General features: G+C 42.0%; 2 protein-coding genes across 7 annotated transcripts; one reads left to right on the top strand and one right to left on the bottom strand.

Annotated features, from left to right (window-relative positions):
- Nucleotides 1-55: 55 nt before the first annotated feature.
- On the bottom strand, nucleotides 56-13,253 carry si:ch73-21k16.1 (phosphatidate phosphatase LPIN1). Of its 4 annotated transcripts, none has more exons than XM_026341636.1 (20): nucleotides 13,099-13,173; nucleotides 8,261-8,464; nucleotides 8,034-8,129; nucleotides 6,383-6,669; nucleotides 5,837-5,947; nucleotides 5,623-5,746; nucleotides 5,158-5,482; nucleotides 4,933-5,026; nucleotides 4,656-4,840; nucleotides 4,443-4,536; nucleotides 4,150-4,219; nucleotides 3,522-3,614; nucleotides 3,359-3,420; nucleotides 3,110-3,242; nucleotides 2,840-2,988; nucleotides 2,483-2,569; nucleotides 2,159-2,311; nucleotides 1,959-2,073; nucleotides 1,722-1,825; nucleotides 56-1,618 (listed from the first exon to the last, which is right to left on the bottom strand). In XM_026341636.1, the coding sequence occupies exons 1-20, from the start codon at nucleotides 13,171-13,173 to the stop codon at nucleotides 1,441-1,443; spliced, it is 2,739 nt and encodes a 912-aa protein (XP_026197421.1). In that variant the 3' UTR covers nucleotides 56-1,440. The 4 variants fall into 4 exon arrangements, with proteins under 4 accessions (XP_026197421.1, XP_026197422.1, XP_026197423.1 ...); XM_026341637.1 differs by lacking the exon at nucleotides 13,099-13,173 and adding an exon at nucleotides 10,631-10,833 and having other exon boundaries at nucleotides 1,441-1,618; XM_026341638.1 differs by lacking the exons at nucleotides 8,034-8,129; nucleotides 8,261-8,464 and having other exon boundaries at nucleotides 1,441-1,618; nucleotides 13,099-13,253.
- A 1,001-nt stretch (nucleotides 13,254-14,254) lies between these two features.
- On the top strand, nucleotides 14,255-23,148 carry gpatch2 (G patch domain containing 2). 3 transcript variants are annotated; one of them, XM_026341596.1, is made up of 10 exons: nucleotides 14,255-14,447; nucleotides 15,277-15,520; nucleotides 15,803-16,350; nucleotides 16,852-16,916; nucleotides 17,171-17,368; nucleotides 17,970-18,066; nucleotides 18,657-18,696; nucleotides 18,861-18,925; nucleotides 19,146-19,234; nucleotides 20,709-23,148. In XM_026341596.1, exons 1-10 carry the CDS (start codon nucleotides 14,398-14,400, stop codon nucleotides 20,876-20,878), a joined length of 1,566 nt encoding a protein of 521 aa, XP_026197381.1. In that variant the 5' UTR covers nucleotides 14,255-14,397; the 3' UTR covers nucleotides 20,879-23,148. The 3 variants fall into 3 exon arrangements, with proteins under 3 accessions (XP_026197381.1, XP_026197380.1, XP_026197382.1); XM_026341595.1 differs by having other exon boundaries at nucleotides 15,803-16,353; XM_026341597.1 differs by lacking the exon at nucleotides 14,255-14,447 and adding an exon at nucleotides 14,457-14,854 and having other exon boundaries at nucleotides 15,803-16,353.
- The last annotated feature ends 1,039 nt before the right edge of the window (nucleotides 23,149-24,187 follow it).

Below are 24,187 nucleotides of genomic sequence, written 5' to 3'. Positions count from 1 at the left end.
TGAATTACAGTGCAGGAGCCCTCAGTGGAATATTAACGCACACTCTCTGCTGTACCAAAGCACTTTTTTTATTGGGTGATTACACCAATTTATGAGTGACCTCGTCAACAGAAGGGAAGGAGAGGATGAAGGAGCGATTTATTCCAGTTAAGGCAAAAATAAAACAATTTCAGGTTCTTTTTTTTTAGCTCTTTCTTGGAAAGAATATGATCGTTAAACCGTTATATACACATAAATCCAAAAACCATTAGCCATACGTACACCTTCTGTATTGTTATACTGCTCAGGTGATTTCACACAATAAACCCACTGATACACTGGGTAGATGATCATAATAGCAGCTCATATTATTGACCTCATGCCTGTAAATTGTTAAAACTTTGGTTTTAATACTGTGGCGTAATGTCCTCTCTTGATCCGATAAGAGCTTTCATAATAGAGTTTAGCTTTGTCTGATACTACAAAAGGAATGGCAATAACAATACGGTAAAGTAAGTAAGGTGAGCTTAATATTCAGATCATTCATGTGCTAATCTGGTGATAAAATAAACAAACATACAAACTACAAGCATAGACAGTGAAACATATGCTGTAACAGTCATAATCCATTTTCTTCAGCATGACGTTTAAGTGTACCAATAAATTAAAATATATTTCATGGAAGCCTCCACAGAAATGATATTGTGGTAATAATACGCATAGACACTGTGATTTGGATTGAAAAATAAAATGATTCGGCAATTCATCCCACATACAGATACTGCTGAGAAAAACTGAGTCTGTGATTTCTGTTCTTCTCAGCATGAATTCAGATTCACTATAGACGCACATTCATTGTGTTCTGTAATACATTTTAAGGTAATAAATACTTAATTGATTACTATATAATAAAGACTTGAGTGATTTCTATCAAACAGAATAACACATAGTGTATGTTCCTTTAAAATAAAACTAGCCTGCCTGTTTGAAAATCTATACTAATCTGACTGGACTAAAAAGATTCAGAGTAAGAAAATAAATTCTGCACAAATGAAGGTATGAAGCACTTCTGAACACATGCCAGTGATGTATTGTGTGTTAATCACAGTCTGCAACAGTGTGAATGAATAGAAAGTCTAAAATAATGTCAACATACACTCCAGAACAATATATGTGCTAAGCTGCCTCAATAAATTACTACGATTGCTCATATACATACATCTAATGACATGACCACAGAGGTCACCTTTGATAAAAGTGCACTTGCATCCATCTTGTGCGTTATTCACAGCATAGCGTTAACCTACATTCTGCTGTGCACTAAAAAGTGCTCCATCCTCTACAATATCATATCAAACACACATAACCATCAAACGTCCAAATGACTGCTACATCTCAAGCACAGCATCCGTCAATCAGTGCTCTGCCAGCTACGCAACCTGGTCAACAGACCACACGTAGTCAGCTGCTGGGCCTGGGAGTCTGTGGAGGAGGTGTAGTTCCCTGATGATCCACCTGAGGGAGCTGCTCCCTCCAGTAAGTGAAGTGGCTGTAGGTGTCTGAGCAGGGGAAGTCTGAGGAGGAGGCTCGCACCTTCAGGGGGAAGACATGGTCCACGATCTCACCTAGACGAACATACCTGAGGAGAGGGGTGGAGGATACATTAAGAAACATTCAGTCAGTTTAAAGTCTTCACAACATTTGCCCCTAAGCACGGACGATGAACTGGACGTGGGACTTACGATGAGATGTTGGTCTTGGCATGCTCCTGCACCAGCTCGCCTTTAGGATTAACTGTAAAAATCCTGTTCAGCGGGACTCCTACTTGTTTATAGGAAAATACATCCTACAAATGTAAAAGAAAACTTCAAATATTGCATCTATTTATGCAAAGAAGGAAGCTACAGCAAATTCTACAGTACATGTAACAACCTTAAATGCAAAGAATTATACTGCATATTACGTGCATCTGTGCGTACCGTTGGTCTGTTGCCAAATGCTGCATAGAAAGGCTGTTTGTTGGGGTAGAACAGGTTCTTGATATCAGTGAGGCACTCCACCTTGAACTTCTCTGGTTTCTTTTCAATCACCTCCCTGTGACAGAGCACCACAGAGTTGTAGTAGCAAGCAACTATCAGCACAGCACAACAGCGTGCGTGTTTTTGTGTGCATGAGAGACCTGTGCAAAGCTGAGAAGAGGCTGCTGGGGCTGAGAAGGACGGGGCCCATTGGAAGCATGGTGCCTCTCTCGTTGACCCAGTTGAGGTACCCTCTGGTCATGTCAGCCATGCCAATTGCTCGGGCAGAACAGTAGAGGAACTTGTAACCGTTTCTAATGGAGCCAGGGACAAAGAGGAAGAGCACTGTGCATCAAAACTGACAAGCAGGTGTATTAGGAAATCTTTCATCATTTTTGAGAGTTTCTTTTTGCCAAATATGAACATAATTTCCCAGAAATCCCTGCAAATCACATCTGACAAAGCGTTAATAAAGTAGTACATACTGGCTAACTTTATGGTAGAGTTGTGCAATGCCCTGGTGGGTCCAGTCTTTCCCCAGCGTGGGCAGAATATGACCCAATGTGTCTGATCTGGAGACGAAAAAACACACACACAAGTGAGATTAGGACATGTGAGTAGAAGTGGTCCTTCACAAAAAGTGTGTACATTGGTCAGAACCTATAAGCTATCTCAAAAACATGGAACATGCTGACCACCTGTTGAGTCAACTGCCTTATTATAAGTATACTGAATGAAAAATGAAGATCATCTAATCCTAATGAATCTTCCTAGACAATAAGAACTAAAACCAGTTTTCACTCCAAACTAAAGTAAACTATGTATTCTCACATCGCACTCACCTGGTGATGGTTCCATCTATGTCTGAGATAATTATCTTGTCATCCCAGTTCCAGAGATAGATGGTTCCCTGACAGCGGCAGGTTCCCTGGTACTGAGTGGTGACACTGAACACAACATCGTTAGGACCGTCCTGCAGCTGGAGAGACATCTGTATGTGTGTGTGTATGTGTGAGAGAGAGAGACAGAGAGAGAAAAAATTCAAAGGTAAGAATTCTTAAAATAACTAAAAAAGCGAGGAGCGAGCAGCGAATTCAAACCGAGCTCCTCACCAGCTGCTCTGAAGTGAGTCGCAGCGTTTTCTTATAAGACACGCCCCCTGATGTGAGCTCTGACTGGATGCTGGGAGAGCTCTGGTGGCTTTCTCTGGGGTCTTCATCACTTGATGATGACTCTTCTTTATGCCTATTTTCAGACAGATTGACAGCATGTTAAATACTGGAATTTTATACAAGGGTTAATCAGCCTGATTAATAATTATATAATATTTGATAGACAGGAATGTTTGAGATTTTTTTTACCTGTTTGGGATTTTCCCAACCTGCTCAGCAGAGCCACAGGCACCACGCTCGGAGACTGAATCCTACAAGAGAAGAAACAGTGTTAAACTATTTTACTCACTTAATGAATGACATGTAAAACTAAGTGAGGATCTGAAAAAAATCTACAAAATGTCAAAATTACAGATTTGGAGCTGCTGTTTCTGCCTCTCCAGGAGAACCACCACCTCCCTCCTTTCTTGGGCATCTTCTCCTTCATGATGCTCTCTACTGCAGCCTGGAGAAGAGCCAACACAACCCAAACAACCACAAAACAACACGATAAACACAATTAAAAAACTGAAGCCAAACCAGACTATAAATCAACAAACTGTGAGACAGAAACAGCACTATGTCTGCGGCTGGAATGGAGAATGTAAAGTACGGTGAGCCATGTTTGCCAGGGGAGGAAGAACAAGGAGGAACGTAAAGTAAAAATTAGGAATGGCAGAAAATGACAAATGAGTGCACGTACAGAGCTGTAGCCCAGCACACCAGTCAGGCAACAGAAAAGGAACTCCAAGGCTGAGTGAATATAACCGAGGCAAGAAAACTAATGAATGAAGCAAAGGAGTTTAGGAGGGAATGATAAAATAAACGAGAGGGAGAGCAGAGGGGAAGATAAAGTTTAATTCGAGTTCCCAAATAGCAGAGCAAAACACTTGCAGTACCAGTTCCAGCCAAAAGGGGGAATTGTATCCGTGTAATACAAGCAACCAGCAATCTGGGTCATTAGTATATGTGCTGTGCATGTGTGTACATTGATTTCTTACCTTTGGCAGAGGCTTCTGGAAGGCTTGCATAGCCAGCATAAGTGGAGCCGCAGTGCTCCAATTATAGTACCTGAGAGAGGCAACACTATCTGTTTATATCATCTCTATTCACGGCGCAAAAACACATTTTCAGTCAGTCAAAATTGTTCTTTATTCAAAACCTGTTCATGAGCCCAAGTCGCAGAGCAGAACAGTGCAATGTGTGGCCACTAAATTCACACATCATACTATTATAATCAATTACTGTGTCACTATATTGAGGTGTAAACACAAAGCAAGTGGGAAGAGCTTACTTGGAGCCGATTTTTATGACTAAATTGGGGTCGTCGATGATGGAGGGGTTCTCTGCAAACTGCTGGTAGGAGATGATCTTTTCATGAAACTGTTCTGTAGCAACACACACACGTGCATGTCATGTTCAGTGTAACATTCCCACGGTATATGAACTGAGGAGTATCTACAGTAGATCACATATAATACATGTATATATATAATAAGCAGCTTACCTTTAGTGATCTCCCTGTTTTCGGTGAGTCCTCCACACAGAGAGATCGCGATAGATGGCAGGTCTGACATGGGGTCACAGTAGCTGTCCACTCCGCTGTCTCCTCCGGAGCCGACGGACTGTGGGGAAAGGCTGGTGCTGTGCAGGCCTGGGTCTGACATGCTCCTCACCGTTGAACTGCTGTCACTACAGAGGAGGAGGCGTGTTGATAACAATGGACCTGATAGCTACAGTTTATTTATGCATATAAAACAAACATCATGCCTGTGTCCACATACCTCTTAGGGAAATAAAGAGCTGCCACTTCAGGTTCGAGGTCTGTGATGTCATCCAGGTAAACTCCATCCGAACCAAGATGGCGGCTCCTTTTATCTGCAGTAGAGCAAAGACTCAACTTTTATAAATGACAATGGAGCTGCAGCTGTTTACCCTAATAAAATGAATGGGATGTAATTAAATTTGTGGTACACCAAAAAACGTATTCTTAAAAGTCTAACTCTAACCTTTTCTCTTTGAAGGAGAATCTGTTTTCCCCAATGTACGTGGCAGTGTCTCCTCCATATCAACGGTCATACAAGCTCCCACACCTTCCGCGTTTGTTATCTGCATTTCCGCTGCTGCCTGGCACTCCATCCTTGTGGATTCTGTGACCGCTGTTTCTGCTGTCTCCTCCGACACTGGCCGCCTGTGTGCTGACATTACAGAGCAGGGTGCTCGTTGTTCTGAAGACCTCTCATGAGTAATCACACGGAAGTGTGTACTTTCAGATACAGGGACGGATACGGGGCAAACGAATGGAGAGTCGGATTTCACTGGGAGAAAGGATGGCTAGAAAAACAGGGGAAGAGGAGGATGATGGACCCAAAAAAAAGTGCACCACAGACTAATATTAGCAGGCCTAAAACCACTAGATAATCACAGTAAACAGTGCTCTTCTCTCATGCATGCTTGCAGAAATATTTGCTTACCTTGGCAGTCTGTGGCAGCTCTCCCCATGCCCAGTGCATGGCTGGGTTCTGGTTGTCTGTGTCTGATGGCTTGGTCATTAGTTCAGAGTCACTCTTGGGAGAGGTGGGGCGAGAGTTCCCCGGGCTGAGGGAGAAAGTATTATTATAGATCCATTTGTTTACATCATTCTAGCTTTACGACATGTGTAAATCTTCATTTGTGTGAGTTGGGCACCTCTGGATGGGACTCCAATCTCCATCTGAACGAGTGTAGATGATCGAATGTTTGTAAGAACTGTTTGAACCGGCCGCTGCCTCTTCTCTTAAGACATCCCGAGACGACGACCTGAAACATTTTTCATTTATTAATGGTGTGTAGTTTACATTTCACTTTTCACCTGTTTCCCAGAACAGCTTTCACAAAGAGATCATGTCCGGACTTGCTGCAGTCTCCAGGCACTGAAAACACAAAGTGTCCTGTGGCTACAACACTGTCTAGTCTATAAAAGCTGTAGTAAATGTAACTGTAACAAGTATGTAACTGGTAAATATAAATGATTTATTATTTATTTAGGCTACAAAAACAACACTTGTACTGTGTGTGATGTTTTCCATATGGGCTTAATTTTCTTATCTGTGTGTACATGCCAGTAGACAGCAAGAGTTTCCTCTTGTAGAATGAACAGAATCCAGTATTATACATCTTATCTCAAAGTTCTTCTTTATTTATTCTGCTTTTCAACCTTCTCCACACTTTTCATCCCACCTCTCTACTCCGTACCTGTTGTCTTCCATCTCCGCTCCTTCGTCCGAGCTGATGTCTATGGTGAACATGTCTTCATTCTCAGAGTAGTCTCCGCTGTCCTCCCTCCTCACACTGTCTGTCCGAGTCTTTCTCCTCCTCTTCCTTCTCTTCTTCATCATCCCGCTGCCTGTCTCTCCGTTGCTCCCCGTGGAGCCCAGGGTCTGTATGGGTTGCCCAGAGCTTTTTCCCATCATAGAGGAGCTCATCAGATTAGGCCCATCTGACAAAATAGGAGAAGTGGCCAGGTAGGAGGGAACAACTTCCTGTTTTGACAGGAGACAAAAGTGAAACAATGAAGATTTTCTTTGAAACTCACACAGTGCAACATGTCGCAAAGACGAAATGCACTCCTGGTATTTAAGCAGAACTTTGCAGTAAAAGAAACTGTAAAAATGTGAGTAAATCATCTTTAAATCTGGAAAAACTAAAACATAACTCCCAGTGTTTTGCACTATTTGGATCTGAGGTACTGTATAAGATCTGCTGAGGAAAGATTTAGGAAAACACAATAGCCAATCCAAAACAGAATCTGCTCTTCAACTCTGTGAAAAAAACATGTGTTTAATCCTTCTTCTAGGAAAAGAAAAGCTTTTCCAGGAGGGCCTCCTGTTGTCAACAGGGACAGTGTAAACGTGTGTGTGTGTGTGCACATGGAAAGAAAGAGAGAAACAGGCAGGAAAAACTGAGGCTTAACCATATGATTTGTGGTCTGACAATACTCCTCACGTTTTGCTTTCCCGTGCCAAGAAGGGGTTCAGAGACATAATTCTCCACCCCCTCCCCCCTTTTTTTCTTCCAGGCCTGGGAATCTGACACCTCTCTGGGGAGAATAGATCACCCACTTCCCTTGTTGGAGCAGGCCCCCTGCCTCAGTAGTTCACTGCATGTTTATAACTTCATGTCCATGCATACGTCCGCAACCGCACAGAAACACTTCTCTGTGATGGCACACGTGACTCGCTTCTTTAAATCTGTAACTGACAGGAAAACATGGACAGAGCCAGCTTTCCGTGAAATGAGGAGGCTGCCTTTTTTTTTTTTCTCTCGGTTTTGAACAGCTCTCGTGAGCTTTGTGAGAGTAAAACTAGAAAGAACAGAGCATTTAAGACTCCACAGCCTGCAACACTGCTCCCAGTCAAACACAGATAACAGAATAAAGTGTTATCTTACTGATATCATCTTTTAAACCTTTAAGCATTCATTTAAGCATATTTTTTCCTGTATGTTTCTTGATTTATTTAAATTTTCATTTTGTGGCCAAAGGATTTCATATAGGTCAGAAACCTTGCGTTAGTAAATGCTGCATTCAGGTCTCTCATTCACTGAATAGAGGAATGCTGTTTCGTCCAAAAGGAAAGGAAGAAATTCCTGGCTGCTGTGCCAGCTCGTAACGTGACCTACTATGACTGCACATGAGAAGGCAGACTGTTTAAATAATGTTTCTCGACTGTAAACGTGGGTGTGTTGGGGTGATCGGCACATCGGGGACGTGGCAAATGATGAGTGTCTTCATTTGAATCTTGTTTTTATTTGAATCATTCACAGGCGCTGTATTATACTGTCAACTTACCACAGCCATTTGTAAATCATAAAAGTCATTCCCAGTAATAAATATAGTCACTGATACCTGATCGTTCTCTGTTTCTTGCACAAAAAAAGCTTCTCCATTGTCCCCAAGCTTCATATGCAGATTCACTGGTTCTCCATTGATCTCCATGTCCACCTGGAGGATGGGACATACACTGGCTGAAAGGAGACTCAGCAAATCCTCAAGCATCTGTAAGGTTAAATCTCTCTCAATGTGAACATTTTCCCTTGGCTACAAAGCTGGTTGACCTGGTCTTTTCCTCTTACCACTTTTTCTCTGGACCGGAGGACGCCCATTTTGCCAAATCGAACATGGAAAGGCGAACACTGCAGGGAGCCATCGGGGTGTCTCACTACAATGACGTCAATACAGCCAGAAAGGGTGGCAGGATTGAGGCCTCTGTACAGCTCTTTGACCTGGACAAACACCTGGCCTGCCAACTGGCCCACGTAATTCATGGTCTGACGGGTCTGGTAGAGGAAAAGGTGAAGTGAGTGCCATAGTTGAGAGCAGGATTAAAGTGGACAAAAGAAATTATTTAACATTAAAATTGTAAACTATAGTCATACCTAAAGGTCTAAATTTGCTATGTGAATCACTGAGTCGTGACCACTAAGCTCCATGACACCAGAGGAGGAGTTGTTTATGAACAGGCATCTGCTGTGCCATTCTTCAAACCATGGGTATAAGTTCTTCTAATAGTCTATTCTATACTATTCTAATAATATTTTGACTGACACCAGAGAGGAAACATGACAACTAGGCTGGTTCCCATTGAGTCCTGTTGTGTTTTCCCACAGGTCAGCGTACGGCTAGAGACAAGCTGGTGTCACTTCTGTCCTCTTCTCCCTTTCTAAATAAGTCTGGAAATCCTATCCAACTGTCTCCCATTCACTAACGTCAGACACGAGAGGTCAAAAGACCAAACAAGATCAGTCTGTACTCGTCCAGTGAAGGTTATGTCAGACCCACTGAGGTGTTTACTGGCTCTGCTAAACCAAGGCATCATAAGAACGACAGTAGAACATCTTGGCAGTGTTTTCAGAGACGTTATTAGAACTGTGAATGTCGACGCCACAAATGTCTTTTAATGATAGAGGACACTCTTATGTAAGCACTCGACTCAACACACTTCTTCTCATGGCACTTGAAATGTCTTTCACGTCTGCCAAATGATCTTAATATGTTGACTGTTGTTCTATACTTGGTTCTCTAACATCTACAGGCTACTTAGTCATGTTATTCATACACTGAACATAGTATTTGTCCCTGGACTGATGATAGCAGCACAGTAGCATTCAGAATCAGTGATATAATGAGTTGTTTTCTGATCGACTGTTACTTTGTCTCACCGGATTAATTTGGAGGTGGACTCAGAGACAAAAAGGTTGGTGTCGTTCACTTTGGAGAGTACAGTATTTCACAACATCTGAATTACAATCTGGTGATAGTTGTTGTTTAGTGACTGTCTTTTCAGTCAGATCACACCCATCTAGACGTGAAGAGGCAGATATGAGACTAACTGCACTTCTTTATCTCACAAACAATAACATTCATTCACAAACTGTTCTCCAGATGGATGAACAGTTCACCTTCTTCTGCCAGTACCACATGTATTTGACATATTTGTGGTCTTTTAAATCTTATTTTTGCTGATGTCACATCCTGACTACATGATAGATATAGATATGGATAGATAGATATGTTTTTGTAATGCAAACACAAATACCCAAACACAAATAATCCCATTTGTACGTCCTTCCAAGCTGTTTTGCAGTTGTCTAATAACAGCGGCCGACATTGATTTAGTTGGCAGTGGCCCCAAACGTGATTGCAGCACCAGATAGAGTTGGATCAGTGTCAACATATCCTACTTTTAGCCATGTGACCAAGAGAAGAAGCCCCTTACAGAAAATCGGGTAGTCCCACTTTTAGAGCAGCAATGAACCCAAGAAGACACGGCCATGTCTGATCCCTCACGTATCACTTATAGATGAACTTCTCTGCATTCAATTATTAACTGCACTTTTCACAGAGGCGTTGTGTTACAGAGCTGCCAGCTGTTTTTTAAAAGCAGAGGATATTTGGTGTGAACTGCTGCTACATGCTGCTTAGCAGCTTCATCCAAAAATAGAGAAAAGAGGAACAAAACATTGACAGCACTACTTAGTTTCAAAATCTGTTGTACTGCATGAAACAATATGTCTCATGTACAGTGTCTGACTTCACTGAGGCTTTGAGACGTCCTGTTTTCTAAAATAAGGCAGCGGCTTGTGTTTAAAAGTGGTGTGTTCATCAGCTTAATGGGTTTCCTGCTGAAATCTCAGCATATGTTGTACCAGTACCACACAAAATATAATCTAAAGTCCCACTTATCATTGCATAAATGATGAATTATCACTTGCAGGCATGTCCTTTATACCAATAACCAATGAGATACAGCTCATACGTTTAAAAGGAAGAATTATAATAGATTGAATTATAATAAATTATGATCAGGTAAATACGTCCTGACATTATAAATGATAGATGTCCACACAGTGTGAAAAGCATAACATGGAAGGTCTATTTGTGAAACATAACATCAAAGGGGACGGTGCAGTTCAACACAGGGTACAGTCAGTGCAGGCTCCTACCTTGTGCAGCTGGATATCTGAACATCTGACCGCCTTCAGCAACACACCGACACTCGCGCTTCCATCATAAACACATTATTCTCATGCAGTCTGCGATGCGGCTCCGCCTTGTTGTCATCGACTTCCAGTAAATCGGGCTATTTAAGTCAAGGCGACCCTCACGTCCTCCGCTGACTGAGCGTGTTTTTCTGCCTTTCGCGATGTCTTAAGGGCTGACGTCATCGGCAGCGAGCACCCGCCCGACCAATCACAACTCGTCGCCTCAGTTGCCAGAGTGCGCAACAAAATTGCAGCTACTGTCAACAAACACTTTAAAGTCGCTTTAAAATGCATGTGCCACCTATAAAACGTTTTTCAACGGGCTGATTGACGTGCTATAATTCACTTTATAATTTACAGCATGTGCCTTTAAACAGGGGAGCCGCGTCCAGCGGCGACTCAGCTATGACGCCAGAAAAAACAGCGCGGCGACGTCAGCGTGTGAAGGCACCGAGTCGGTGTGATGCAGTGAGGTGATGTTTCTGGCCAATCACAGCGCGGCTTTTTGAACACATGAGGTGTTGGCAGTTTGCAGCCTGATGTCCATGTAGTGAGACATGAGAGAGTCTGTAGTGAGAGTCTGCCTGGGGGATGTGGTTAAAAAGTATGACAAACAGCCAGATCAAATAGTTATGGTCTGTGTAGGGAAGAATTTCTTTTGCTCAAGTCTAAACACACTCACACACACACACACATACACACGTCACAGAGTATGTAGTCCTACATGTGACCTGGATTTCACATGTGCATGTTTTAAAAGTGGGAACAAAGCCAGGATCTTTACAGTATCTAGCAGCGGTTCAAATGTTTGATCAGCTACACACCACAGCAGCCTCATGGGGCAGTTCCTCCACAACAAAAGCCAGTCTAGTGTGTGTGTGTGTGTGTGTGTGTGTGTGTGTGTGTGCATGCGTGGGAACATTTCTAGACTAAACCAGCAAGAAAGAATCTGCAGCATCTCTTTGCTGTTTTGTTTTTTTTTTTTCCTTCTCCCCATCAGTCTAGCAGCGCTGAACCCTGGGAGCTGTTATCTTGTGGGACTCTTGTGTACTTTCAAACTGTTCACACTGTCTTGCCAGATGACACAGTTGTAGGGCGGATTAAAGGAAGGGGGGCAGCCAGCAGATAACAGGAAAAGAGGCGTCGCATTCATAAATTCGAGCTAGTATGCAGATTTATAAGTTGCTGAGTAGCAAGCCGTGCTGTACAGTATCACAGCTGTTCTTGTTGTGTGTGTGTGTGTGTGTGTGTGCTTTGTGGTTTACTGCCGTGCATGCTGACTATGTTTACTTGTAGTACCAGTTCGTGGCATGAAAGATTTTTCTTGTTAAACTGCTGGATCTGCTGCAACCTCAGCTGACATGAAGCAGTGTTATGAATAGGCAGGACAGGTAACTCTAAAAAGATATGTAAAATGTAACATTATCACATTAACCTTGTCAGTGTAAGTGAGACTTTTTTACATCCTGCATTGACGTGTGCGTCTGAGAATTTCTTTGATGTTTAACCACATTTTTTGCACCATGCAAAACAAAATGTTAACCTTGCAAACACATTGGAATAACACTATAATAACATTCTTTTCTTTTAGATAAACATACAAACACGATCATAAACATCAGACCTGTTATGACATATACCAAAGCAGTGGCTAGTCTGTACTGGTGCAGCTATATACTCAGGCAGGCCCCAGTCTTAATGTCAGTGTCTCTGCATTCTCCAAGGATATACGAGCCACACAGCTGCCCCCACTGATATGTTTCTACGAAGAAGTTACTTTGCCAGGAAATGCTGAACTCCTGTTTGCTCAGTGGTGTAGTCCGATTCAGATTGCAAGAAAGCTGACATTTGACTGACTCATCCATATTTTCACTTGCTTTGATTTTCTCAACCCTTATGTTAAAAGTGTATGTTATTAATGCACTTCTTTTACATGCATACTGCACATGAGTGTGTAGATACAAGCTGACTGCTTCACATAGTAGTAGGCCAATGACTTGTTTACTTTACATTTATACATCTCCTAAAAATAGTAAAGTTATTATTTAGCAGATTTTGGAGGCCTTTCCTAGAGAAACTAAATCATGTTTAACCAAAGCTTTTCTCAAACATGTTTTTATACTTTGATGCTGACTGTCATTTTAATAGGGGACTACGCGTCAGACTTGACTATCTCAACATAATCCACCTCAAATCATCAAAAAACAACATCCAAAGACAAATACTAGTCATTCTACTATCATTTATCATCTCAGTTGACTCGGCAGGGGCATGTTGCCCTCAGTCTTTTACACACTCTCTTGACATAAAGGCCTCTGATAACACTTGTCGCCTTCAGGCAGGACCCTTTTTCATATGCATTGAAATTAGGCACACCTCATGCTTCTGTTTGCCTTTTACACATGCAGGTGAATTTCAAATCACTTTACCCAGCTCCAGGTTGTGTCAGTGGCATCTTGTTGAACAGCCTCATCTAACTCTTCTTCATCATCTGCTGATATCATGATTCCATAATGTGTTTAATCCCAGCTGACGATCTCTGGTCTTTGCTATGCGTGTAGGAAAATCCTCAAGTCCACTAGAGTCCAGAACTTTGTGTCTTTACTCTCTGAGCATGTCAAGTGTCTGACAGCCGTTTCCATATGAGCGTATGCATCTTACTAAATTTACCTGGGCCTCTGGGTGAGAAACCTGAGACAGTTCTGGAGTGGTCATCATCCACTAGACCTTGTGACTTCTCAGGCATTTGAGGAGGGGACACCTGTTAGGATTGTTTGTCAGAGTGTTGGTCTGACTTCCTCACTCACACATTATTATGCACCAATAAAACAACAAATTGCCTTGACGAGTTCACCTTCCTATACATGCCTGGCAGATTTTTTTCACCTAGCAAATTTCATTTTATTAGGTAACACACACAGAGAGGGGCACCGTTCATATTACTCATGGTGGTGCTGTTACTGACACGCAGAACACAGCAACAAGATCAGAGCACCTGTCGCATGGGGTAAAGTCCAAGTCTCAGCAATACCCAGTGACTCTTCTAGCGACCTCTGTAATTAATATGACACTGATGTGCTTGAACTAGTGACCTTCTGCACATATTACTTGCAACAGTGGCATCCATCGCTGACATGGAGCATTTTAACTTGTGGACTACAGCGCCCTCCAGTGTTCAAAAATAATGCATGCGAAAATGGGATTAGAGGGTAGGGAGTTGCCTTCACTTGCTGCTTTTAAACTCCGACTTTCAAAGATAACATAGTACTTTGTTAGTTGAGGATAACTAATAATGACATACTTTACTGATCCCCTTGGGTAGATTGTTGTTTGGACGGCTGCAGTAGATGACAGCACTACTGTGGGGTGTCGGCCTATTGTGTGTCTGTGATTTTAATAAAAAGGAGAAATAATGACACCAGTTATCTAGGAAGTAATGGACAACCACAGGAAAGAGAAGAAAACAAAAGTAATAAATTAAACAGACAAAAAAAAAGACAACAACACATAAATTGGCGACATTATTATTATCATCATTATTATGTGTTGAATTTTCCTGCAGCGCCTGAAGGCAGCGTACTCCCTCTTGCTGCCTTCACGGTGTCCTCCTCTCGTCGCATATTGATCCAGCTAGCTGATAGTTAGCTTTTGTGTCATAATGGTGTCTGTGGTGTGTCAGTGTTTGTACATCGTTTCTGGCTAAAGGTATCTGGCATTTTACGGCTTTAATGTTCCGCGCAGCAAATCTAAAAACCATCGGCAAAGCGGGAACCGGCTGGTAGGTGGTCTTTGAAATCACGGAGACGTGACATATTGTTCACGTCCACTCTACTCTCGTAAACCCGCCGGCTAGGGAGCTAGCAATGCTAACTGGCTGGCAGCAAAGCTATACCGACACAACAAAGGGTTCATTTGTTGCTTATTTTCCCGTGTCACTCGTTCTAACTACCGCACACGACGGGACTTATGCTGCCACTTTACGGCAATTAATTAGCTTTAGTGATAGTTGGACGTTTATTGTGCCCTTAAACTAACGCTAGCTAGTTAGCAGTAAACGTTAGCATGTGGAGCTAACGATTGTTAACTAACGTTAAAGCAAACTATCAATGTTAACGTCAGTCGAGTTTCGAGACCACATCGCAGACTCTTAATTTGACCTCTGGAAGATTTAGTAGTTACGTTTACGTAAGTACTGAGCAGTAAACTCGGTGTCAGATCGGGTGTTGGCTTTTACTTTGCTCGACGAAAATACATGAAAAATGTGTAATGTGTAGTATGTACATATATTTATTGCTAATGGGAATATCATTGGACATCTATCACTGCTGGCCATCTCAACTCCTCCATAAGCTAGGTAACATCGAGGCGTTTGGATGGAGGTTTGTTTTGACAGTCATGGCATGTGGCCTTTTTCACCAGTGCCAACATACACATTATAAATAGATAAGTACACTTTTTATGGCTTCTTGTGGCTATAAATAATCCAGCAGCACCTATAGATGTCCTGCTCACACCGCTAGTTGCTCATAAAACCCAACTTTGTTGCATTGATGTGTCAGCCTTGTATAAACCCTGATGTTTGTGCCACTTTTTCCCCTCCACCTCAGGCACTTTCGCCGGACGATGGACGAGCTGGTCCATGACCTGGTATCAGCACTAGAGGAGAGCTCGGAGCAAGCTGCGCGTGGTGGTTTTGGTGATGGAGGGGATCATGCACTGGCAGTGGGCTGTCTGCTGAAGAGGCAGGCTCGGAAGCGGAGAGGTAGAAAACGGCGCTCGGACAACCCACACCCACCCTGGGAGACGGGCCACCTGAGTGAGGGTTCAGAGTCCAGTGTGGAAGAACACAAGGTGAGGTGATGTGACTCATACCAGTTTAAAATCCATCTGTCAACAAACCACCCTGAGCAAAACACTTCATTTTGAAGCTATCCTGCTGTACCCCACCCTGCTCTTTTGAGGAGACGAGACAAGAAAACAAAGTGTACCAGAAATCTAGAAAATCTGCAATGCTTTTGTCACAACCTGAATATCTACCAAGAACCTTACATTTACTTCTACTGTTGCTAACCTAAAGTCAAGTAGTTCTTTTGTTATGTTCACAATGAGTCATCAGATTGACATCTGTTGCAGGACTATCGTGCCAGTATAGGTGGTGTCTCTGCTGCCAACAGCCATGCCCGTGACAACAGCGACTCAGATGAACAACTTGGCCCCAAACGGCGCACCCCCCTCACCGCTGACATGGTGCGAAGCAAGAGACCGCTTTGGCCAGACGACCTAGCTGTCCTGGGGTCTGCAGAGGGAACTCGCAGCCTCAGACGGCGACGTAAAGTTAAACGTATGGCTGTGGACCCACCAGTAGAACCAGAACCTCCATCAACCACCATGCTCGGGCCACCACCTGTTCCCAAAGCCCGTGTTGGTTGCCGACCGCATAGACTTGGGGCAGGTGAGAGCAGAAGTGCTATGGAGGTCTGTGGAGGCAGCCTGGTGGGACCAGTGGGAGGGAAGAACAGGGTGAAGAAAAGAAAGTTAGCCACCCACAGACTGGGCATTGAGGCTGCCGATGAAGGGGTGGTGGTGGAGAGCGAGGACCCCATTTCTTCACCAACAGAGGGTTCCAAAGATAAGATGGAGTTGGAGGAGCAGAAGGGCTCAGACGAGGATATGAGTGACAGGTGGTTAGTGTTTTTAGTTTTGTATTCTTTTTGTATCCTATGTTTCCAGCACCACTTTCTTTGTACTTTGTGCATAGGTATGTGTGTGAATCTGTAGGCTAACAGAAAGAAAGTGTTGTTGTTTGTAAGCGTCAATTATTAAGCTTTTTGATTTGACAGCATGTCTGTTTCATTTGTATGTTAGTATCAAAAGCAGTTGAATAACAAAAGCTGGCATAAAATGTTGGGCTATAACCTAGTTTTTCCAGACAGATGATGTTTTATGTCTTGCTTGTGTTTAGATCAAATTAAAAAAAAAAAAATGGTTGAACAAAGGGATTTAAAAAGAATAAAAAGTGTATAATTTAGTTTTTGATACTGAAACATAGTTATTTTATCAGCACTATCATGGCGTGTGTGAGCTAGTTATGTGTCTTCCTGTAGACAGTTATCGGCATCCTGATCAAAGGAAATGTTTTCAGTGTTTGTTTTTTTTTCTTATTCCTGCTTTGTTTTTTGTAGTGAAACCAGCAGTGTCAGCAACAGCAGTGATGGTGGTCTCTACACCAATGATGAGGGGAGACAAGGTACATAATCACTTTTGTCTAACAATGTGGATTAAACTAAAAAAAAGAACAACTGTTTACGTTTAGTTTGATACAGTGTGCTTGTGTGATGTAACTAAGGGCATAAGAGCTTGACATTTGATATTTGCCAAAGTGCTGCCTGTGACTTTATTGTAACATTATCCTAACACTCTGCTATGTTGGCATCACACAACTAATACCTGTAGCGTTGGTCTTGAGACTGGGGTCACATTTTCTGGATTTCTGTCTTCTAGGTGATGATGAACAGAGTGACTGGTTCTACGAGGGTGAGCCAGGCTCTGGTTCGGGTCCCGGAGGTGCATGTGGAATAGCAGGAGTGGTTCCCTGGTGGGAGAGAGAGACAGGGTCAGAGGAGCTGGACCTAGCTGACCCTGTGTTCAACAGCATCCTCACAGGATCCTTCCCACTTATGAGCCCTGGAGCACAGAGAGGTAGGCTACAGTCACACTAGTGAAATGGCTGGCCTGATAGCTATAGCATGTGTCTCTACACAATATATGTTTAAAATGTTATGTAAATACTTTGTATACATGCAATGTGATTAATGTTAATGGAGGACCCACACACAGAGCCCTAGAAAAGGTACAATGTTGTTGCAGTCTCATTTGTGACCAGCAGGAGGCAAACACTTCCCACAGGTTATCAATGCAGTGTTAAGCAATGTGACAATAATGTGTGTAATAAAGTATTGCTGTGGAACATATTTTGGCAACAAAATCTGCTTAAAGGGCAAGTTCACAGATTTTTAACCTATTGTCATTTGTTGTTGTTCTGCTTAGGGGAGTACATGTATATGAAAGGTATACAAGCTCTGTGTTGATGACATCATCTGGAGTTTTCAGTATTTTATATTTTAATACAGGGAAGGCAAAGGAAAGCTTAGTACAATTCATATTCACATGTGCGCTAAACTAGAATCATAGGAAAGAAGCAGAGCAACTGGTGTAGTTGATCTTGAATGTTACCATGCTTATTTTAATAATCATTTAGCATATCTTATATTTTATTACTTATTTGTTCTGTGTTTGCCAGGCTTCCAGGCCAGACTCAGTCATCAGGTGTCTGAGGCAGGAAGCCCCAGCCCAAGCTTCAAGGACAGACTGAGCAGGCAAACCCAGGACTCTCATGAGTAAGTGCGACTTGTTAACTCTGACAGAATGTCTATTCTTACACTTCTGCACTTTTTGCTCCCTCTCTCATCCTCTCCAATTATAAAAGCCTGCCTTAGCTCCTAACCTTCCTTTCAGATCAACTGAGATTTAATCATCTAAAACACACATTTGGTTTGCACACAGCCTTTTTAAATACACAATAAAATAGTTTTAACCAACACAATATAATAGCAAAGTAACCAGGAACTCAGTTCACTGTACATTATACAAAGATGCATTATTTAACAGGGTTTCTTATAGTTTTATTGATTTCATCCTTTTCTTATTAGTGTATTACCGATTCCACATTTGTCCCAATTTGCATAAGTGTAGACTGATCCATCAAAAGTATGAAACTGTAGCTAAGTTTTTCCAGTGTGAAGGCAAGTAAGACTTCCAAGTTAAATTCTAAAAAGGTTCTTGTTTTTTTTTTTTTTACTTTAGTGGACAAGGGCCAACAGTTCACTTAGGGCAAGAAATTATGATAAATAACAGTTTGGTGTCTTCCTCTGGAACGCTGCCTTGAATGGAATTTGGGTCCTTAGTTACACTATTATATCTCCAACAGGCCGTGGTTTAGCTCCGGCTCGAGGAGAGAACATGGACAGGTGAGCAATGCTTCTTTACTTAATTGGTATTACCTTTTAAATAGATTGAAACATGGACTGAAATACTACATTAAAATTTTGATCTATTGCAAGGGTAGGGATAACCTGCTCACTGTGTGAACATTAACTTGTTTTTCCTCTTCGTTCCGTCACTGTCACTTCAGTTGCATTGGGACCCACGGACAGACAGAGGGCATCGGAGAAGCTGTTCAGTAAAAACAGCCAGCAGGTGAGAACAACAGTTTAACTTGAAACACCTGTGATTTACGACCAGAGCGCAAATTCATCTCCTTCAGTACCTGCTTTTCATTCTGCTTCAGTCTAATCAAGATAAATTTCCGTTGTTTTCACTGCATTTAATTTTCAGACAAATGGTAATGCTTTTCCTAGTGCTGTTTTAGATCAAACTAATGCTGCCATATTGTTGTCCTGCTTGACTAATTTTGCAGACAGACTAGCGGGCACCTCGGCTCGCTATGTACAGGGGATGTCAAACGGAGGCGAAAAGCAGCCCCTCTCGGTTCCATTGCACCCTCAGGTATTGGACGCACACGTAGCTACACCTAACACACCATCTGGCACTTATTACCAACTGCCCCCTTTTCTGTATTTTTGGCTGTCGGTTTCTCTTGTTCTCCACCCCCTCTTGGTTGAGCTCAGTATGTTCACCAGCCTGCGTGGCTCCTCGCCTTCTGTCTCGCACAAACACTGACCTAAACACAAGGGACTGGGAGAGGAATTAAAGGTTTCAAACAACGTTTTTAAAAGGGTTAATTGAGAGAAGAGAGTCTCTCAGCCACTTGCTCCCTCTCTCCTCCTCTCCCATTATTAAAGCCTGCTTTAGCTCCTAACCCCCTTTCTTCCTAAGCTTTGTTGGACAAGAGTCAGCTGGCTAAGTCATGCTGTCAGAGCAGAGATACTGGATTAGCTCTTAGCCAGTTACACTTGTGTGTCACCCCCCTTCCCACAAATCAGTCTTTTTACCTCTGGGCCAGTTGATGCTTCTGCAACAGGAAGGGCAAGGTAGCAAAGCCTAATGCTGTTAGGCTAAGTCCCACTGTGAGTCTGAAACCATGCCACCCTTTTTCTTTATTGTGATCTACACCTTGAAGCCATAATTGAGTATCTGTTAAAGAACAATAACAGGTAGGCTTTGGTAGTTTGTCGTCCGTTTTGTTTCATGTACTAGTGACACATTAAATGACACGCTGCAAACATCAAGTATGTTCAGTACTTGTTCCAATCAGGATGTCCAGGAACAGCAGGTGCCGACCTCACAGTGCCCTGCCAGACTTACATCCCCACAATTTGGCTTGATCCACCTGCAACTCAACAATCAAGTGTGTAATTGAGCAGCCAGCCTTTACGTGCGCTGCATACAAATAAAGATAGGATTACAAAGGGTAGTAGGTTGGCCTCTGCCATGGGACGTGCAGCCTTCCAGGAAAAGTGAAGACAAAATGACCACTACCTGTTCTGTGGGTGTTCTCCCCCTTACTGGATGATTGCCACACGACTGGAAATGTGGCTAAGTCGATTACATGATTACATTACTTGGATGCATTGTCTTGAGAGGAGCTTAACGGTTTGAATGTAGAGAGTATGTGAAACGAGGAGAAGCAATTTCACAAACACTGTTTTTAGAACTTCAGGAAAGTTAAATAAGTTTTGTTTTTGGCATAGTTTTTGATCAGTGATATTAGTTTTAATTACCTTGTTTCTTTCAAAGCTCACTATCAATGAGCTACTTTTGATTTATAGCTGACAATATCTTCTAGTTTGCATTCAACTGAATAAGAACCACCTTTGTAGCAGTGTTTCTAAATGTGATTTCTCTGAAGAGGTTCTCATGTAGATTAGATCTAAGCCCTCATGTGAAAGCAAATTAACATTAACTATATAATTTTATTTCTTAAAATTGCAGAAACACTTCTCACTGTATGAATTAAAGATCTGTGCAAATGTGCAGAAGTTGTCTCCCTCTTTTCTAACCTGTGACCGCTGCTTTTCAGGAGTGGTTGGGGAGAACGCACCACCCATCTCTGACACAAATGTGGGGAACCGCATGTTGCAGAGCATGGGCTGGGCCCCGGGGATGGGCCTGGGTCCAGAGGGAAGGGGCATCACCGAGCCAATCCGGGCCACACAGAGACCCAAAGGCACAGGTCTGGGTTTCAACTGAACGTTCTGTTTCTGACCCTGAAGCAGGATGAGACAAGACGCTTCAATCGCTCCAAGGTGTGATGTAGATGAAATACTGCTCAAGCTCGTGAACAGTATAATGGTCCAGAAAAATTCATCATAAGAAGGGAAGGAGCGAGGTTTGTCCTAGCAACAAGAGACTCTTTCCCATATTGGGGAAACTACAAAAAGCCTGGCATATCCTCACAGACAGCTTGCACTAAATGAAAGAATGACCTAACTCCAGCATGTGGTGTCAAGAAAGTCCATTTTGGAGAAAATGATCGAATGACATTAATGCCTCATTGTTAGGGTGTTAAGCTGACACGCTGCTTCAGCCCGTTTACCTCAGATGCCAGCGTTACAGACCTCGGACCTGAGCTATTGTTGACCACAAGATGAAAGCAGCACTCGAGTGCGCCAGTGATGACGGTGCGGTTTGTTTTCAGGCAGTGCTACTGCTTAGTGAGTTAATGATAAACGGTTTTATCAAAATTGCACAAACATTTTGGAATCAATGGCTGTTTGATCAGGCCATACCTCAAGATCTATTTTAGGTTTCTTTTTATTTCAATGAAGTTAATGAACACTGTATGGACGTGTTGGGAGATCTGGATGTTTATTCCATCCTTTTTATTGTTCATTTAAAAGAAGACGTCACATCAGATTGTTGTTATCTGTCCAAAAACAAAAAAGATAACAATCAAAACCACTATTTTCCATTATGTGTGTGTCTGCAGTTACGGCTGCTGCAGTTTCTGCCTCTGTTTACTAAGAAAACACACATTTGGCAATGTGAGGTGAAAGCTTTCCAACGACTAACTTGAGTGTCCTGTTGTACTCTGTTTATTTTAACCTGAAATATGTTCGTACTACAGGCTAACCCGGCCACGCTCAGTGACTTCACACACAATATGATGAAATGACATGTCATTTCCATGGTGTTTCCATGCTGGTTTGGAAAATCTGATTAATTACAGAAAATAAATTTAGCAAATTTCACTGTCTACAGAATTTTGAGAAATTGTGACTGACTACAAACTGTGGTTCACACGTGTTTACTGTTATGTTTATTTCCGATCAGACCTTTTCACAAGATGCAGTCTCACCAAAATGCGCTTCCCACCTTTTCTTGCGCTTATGACTTGATACTTGTCCTTTGCTTCGCTGCACGGTTCATTCTTATTCTCCACTGTCTACTCTGTTTGATAGAGGTGCTGGGATTGACCTCTTATTCAGAAAATAACACTGTTTATATTTTCTAAAAACTGCAGTGGAAATGGTACAAGCTGCCTAGAAAAAGCTGCTGATTGTCTGTGTTGAGTGTGGGAATAGTGACGGAGGGTAATAACGGCGAAATGTGAAATAAAACGCTGTTTAATTTACAACTTTGGGAGGTGGGGTTAGCCTTTTAGCGTTTCTACCTCCTGCAAGTTCTGTTTACATCCATACCCAGGTGGATTTTGGCATGACTGCACCTAGAGAAAAGATCTAATATGTGAAAACACCTATGCGGGGGTGCAGGGTATTAAAATACTACTCTATGAAACACAATAGAAGAAGAAATGCTACTTTAATTATATATTTTTAAAAGATAGCTGTGACTATCTTCATTTCATCTACTGGGTATTAATGTTTATTTAGCATGTTGGCCTGGTTTTTCTGACTATAGATGTGAAATAAATTTAAGTTCAGTAAAAGAGAAAAAAGCATATGGGAATATTAATTAGAAGCTGTCAGACAAGTCGCATTCTAACAAGAGTTTTCCTGTACTCTGTAGTTTTTGTTGCAACCATGTACCTTAAAGATCTTCTAAAGACCAATTCAGAGAAATGTGAGGGGAGCTGTCGGTGACAGAAAACAGTTGTACTGAAGTTTATCTGGTGCTTTTAACCAAAGGGTTATTTAACCATTAATTTTAACTAGAGTCCGACCAATTTTTTTAGGGACATAACCAGTTTGATTTTAAAATGACTGTCAAGTTTCCAGAACCCTATTTTTGTCGTCCACTCCACTCAAATCACAGGCCCTAAACAGTAGAGTGAAGCCCTGAGCTGACAATGTTGATCTCATCTCCGTTGTCTTCAGTTATTTCTGTGTACATAGGAAGAGTTTAATAGAACCTAGTGGGTATTTTGCCCCAGGTTTTGCCTGTCAGGCTACCTGCAGGTTGGCACCGACCTAGCAGATGTTATTGGGGCAGTTTGCTGCCTGTGAGGAAGCCTGCAGGCATCACACAGCGCTAAATAAAGTATCACTATCTCCTTCACATGTTTTGTGTGTAATGATTTTTTTTTTATTAGTAGTTTAGTAGAATTAGTTTTTTATTAGTATTAAATTGATTATTCAGTCAACAAAATGAATTATTTTCACCACTGAAAAATTATTAGTTCTTTGTAACCAAAAAGTCTTCTTTTATTCTGTTGCTCAGACAAAACAAGACTGATGGGAAAATATTTGCTAATTTAAAACTGTGTTGAAAAAATGATGAATCAACCAAATCTAGCAGATTAATCAATAACTAAAATAAACGATAGTTGATTCTTCCTAAAGACACCAGAATGAAACCCCAATCAGATAAAGGACAGTTCTGTTTGCTGTAGAGAAAATGAAAACAGACATGTTTCATTTCACATGTATGGAGTGATGTGTTCAAAAATATTTAGATCATCGGACGCACAATCATCAACTTATATGTGTTAGTTAACATTTAAGCAAACATCACTGATTATTAAAAACTCATAATGCATAATTATTATTATATTAATTAATACAAATTAAAATTATGACAAACATTCTCACTCATATACTTGTGATAAACCTGTATTACTGTCCACTTATTGGTCAGTTTTTTTTTTTGGAGCCAAATCTGGTGTTTTTGAAAGTCTAGGTTAACCCTGTGGTCAGTTCTCATGCTAAAATAGAACTGTAACAATGAACTTGTTGAAATCCGTTTTACTCCCAGTATGAAGGAAACCAGTTACAGTCTCCATGAATTAAACACGACCCAGTGGAACTTTCCAGTCTTGGTGTCGTAGGAACGGGCCCTCTGAATATTTCCAACTCTATCAACATATGCATCACATTCACATGCTGACTCAACATCGCTGAAATATGATGCATTCTGTGTGTGTGTGTGTGTGTGTGTATGTCCCTCTCTCTTTTCCTCTCCCTCTCCTTCCCATCTTTGCAAGGCTGCAATACAAATCCCTCCTCTGTATCTATGGGAATACAGGAGCGCTGTGTGTCCTGTACCCTCCCTTCTACTCGCCACCTCCCTCTGCATATAAGGGAACACTGCCTGTGTCCT

This window comes from Anabas testudineus, chromosome 24, assembly GCF_900324465.2.
Source record: "Anabas testudineus chromosome 24, fAnaTes1.2, whole genome shotgun sequence".
Taxonomy (NCBI): domain Eukaryota; kingdom Metazoa; phylum Chordata; class Actinopteri; order Anabantiformes; family Anabantidae; genus Anabas; species Anabas testudineus.
This window is presented reverse-complemented; position numbering and strand designations above follow the sequence as displayed.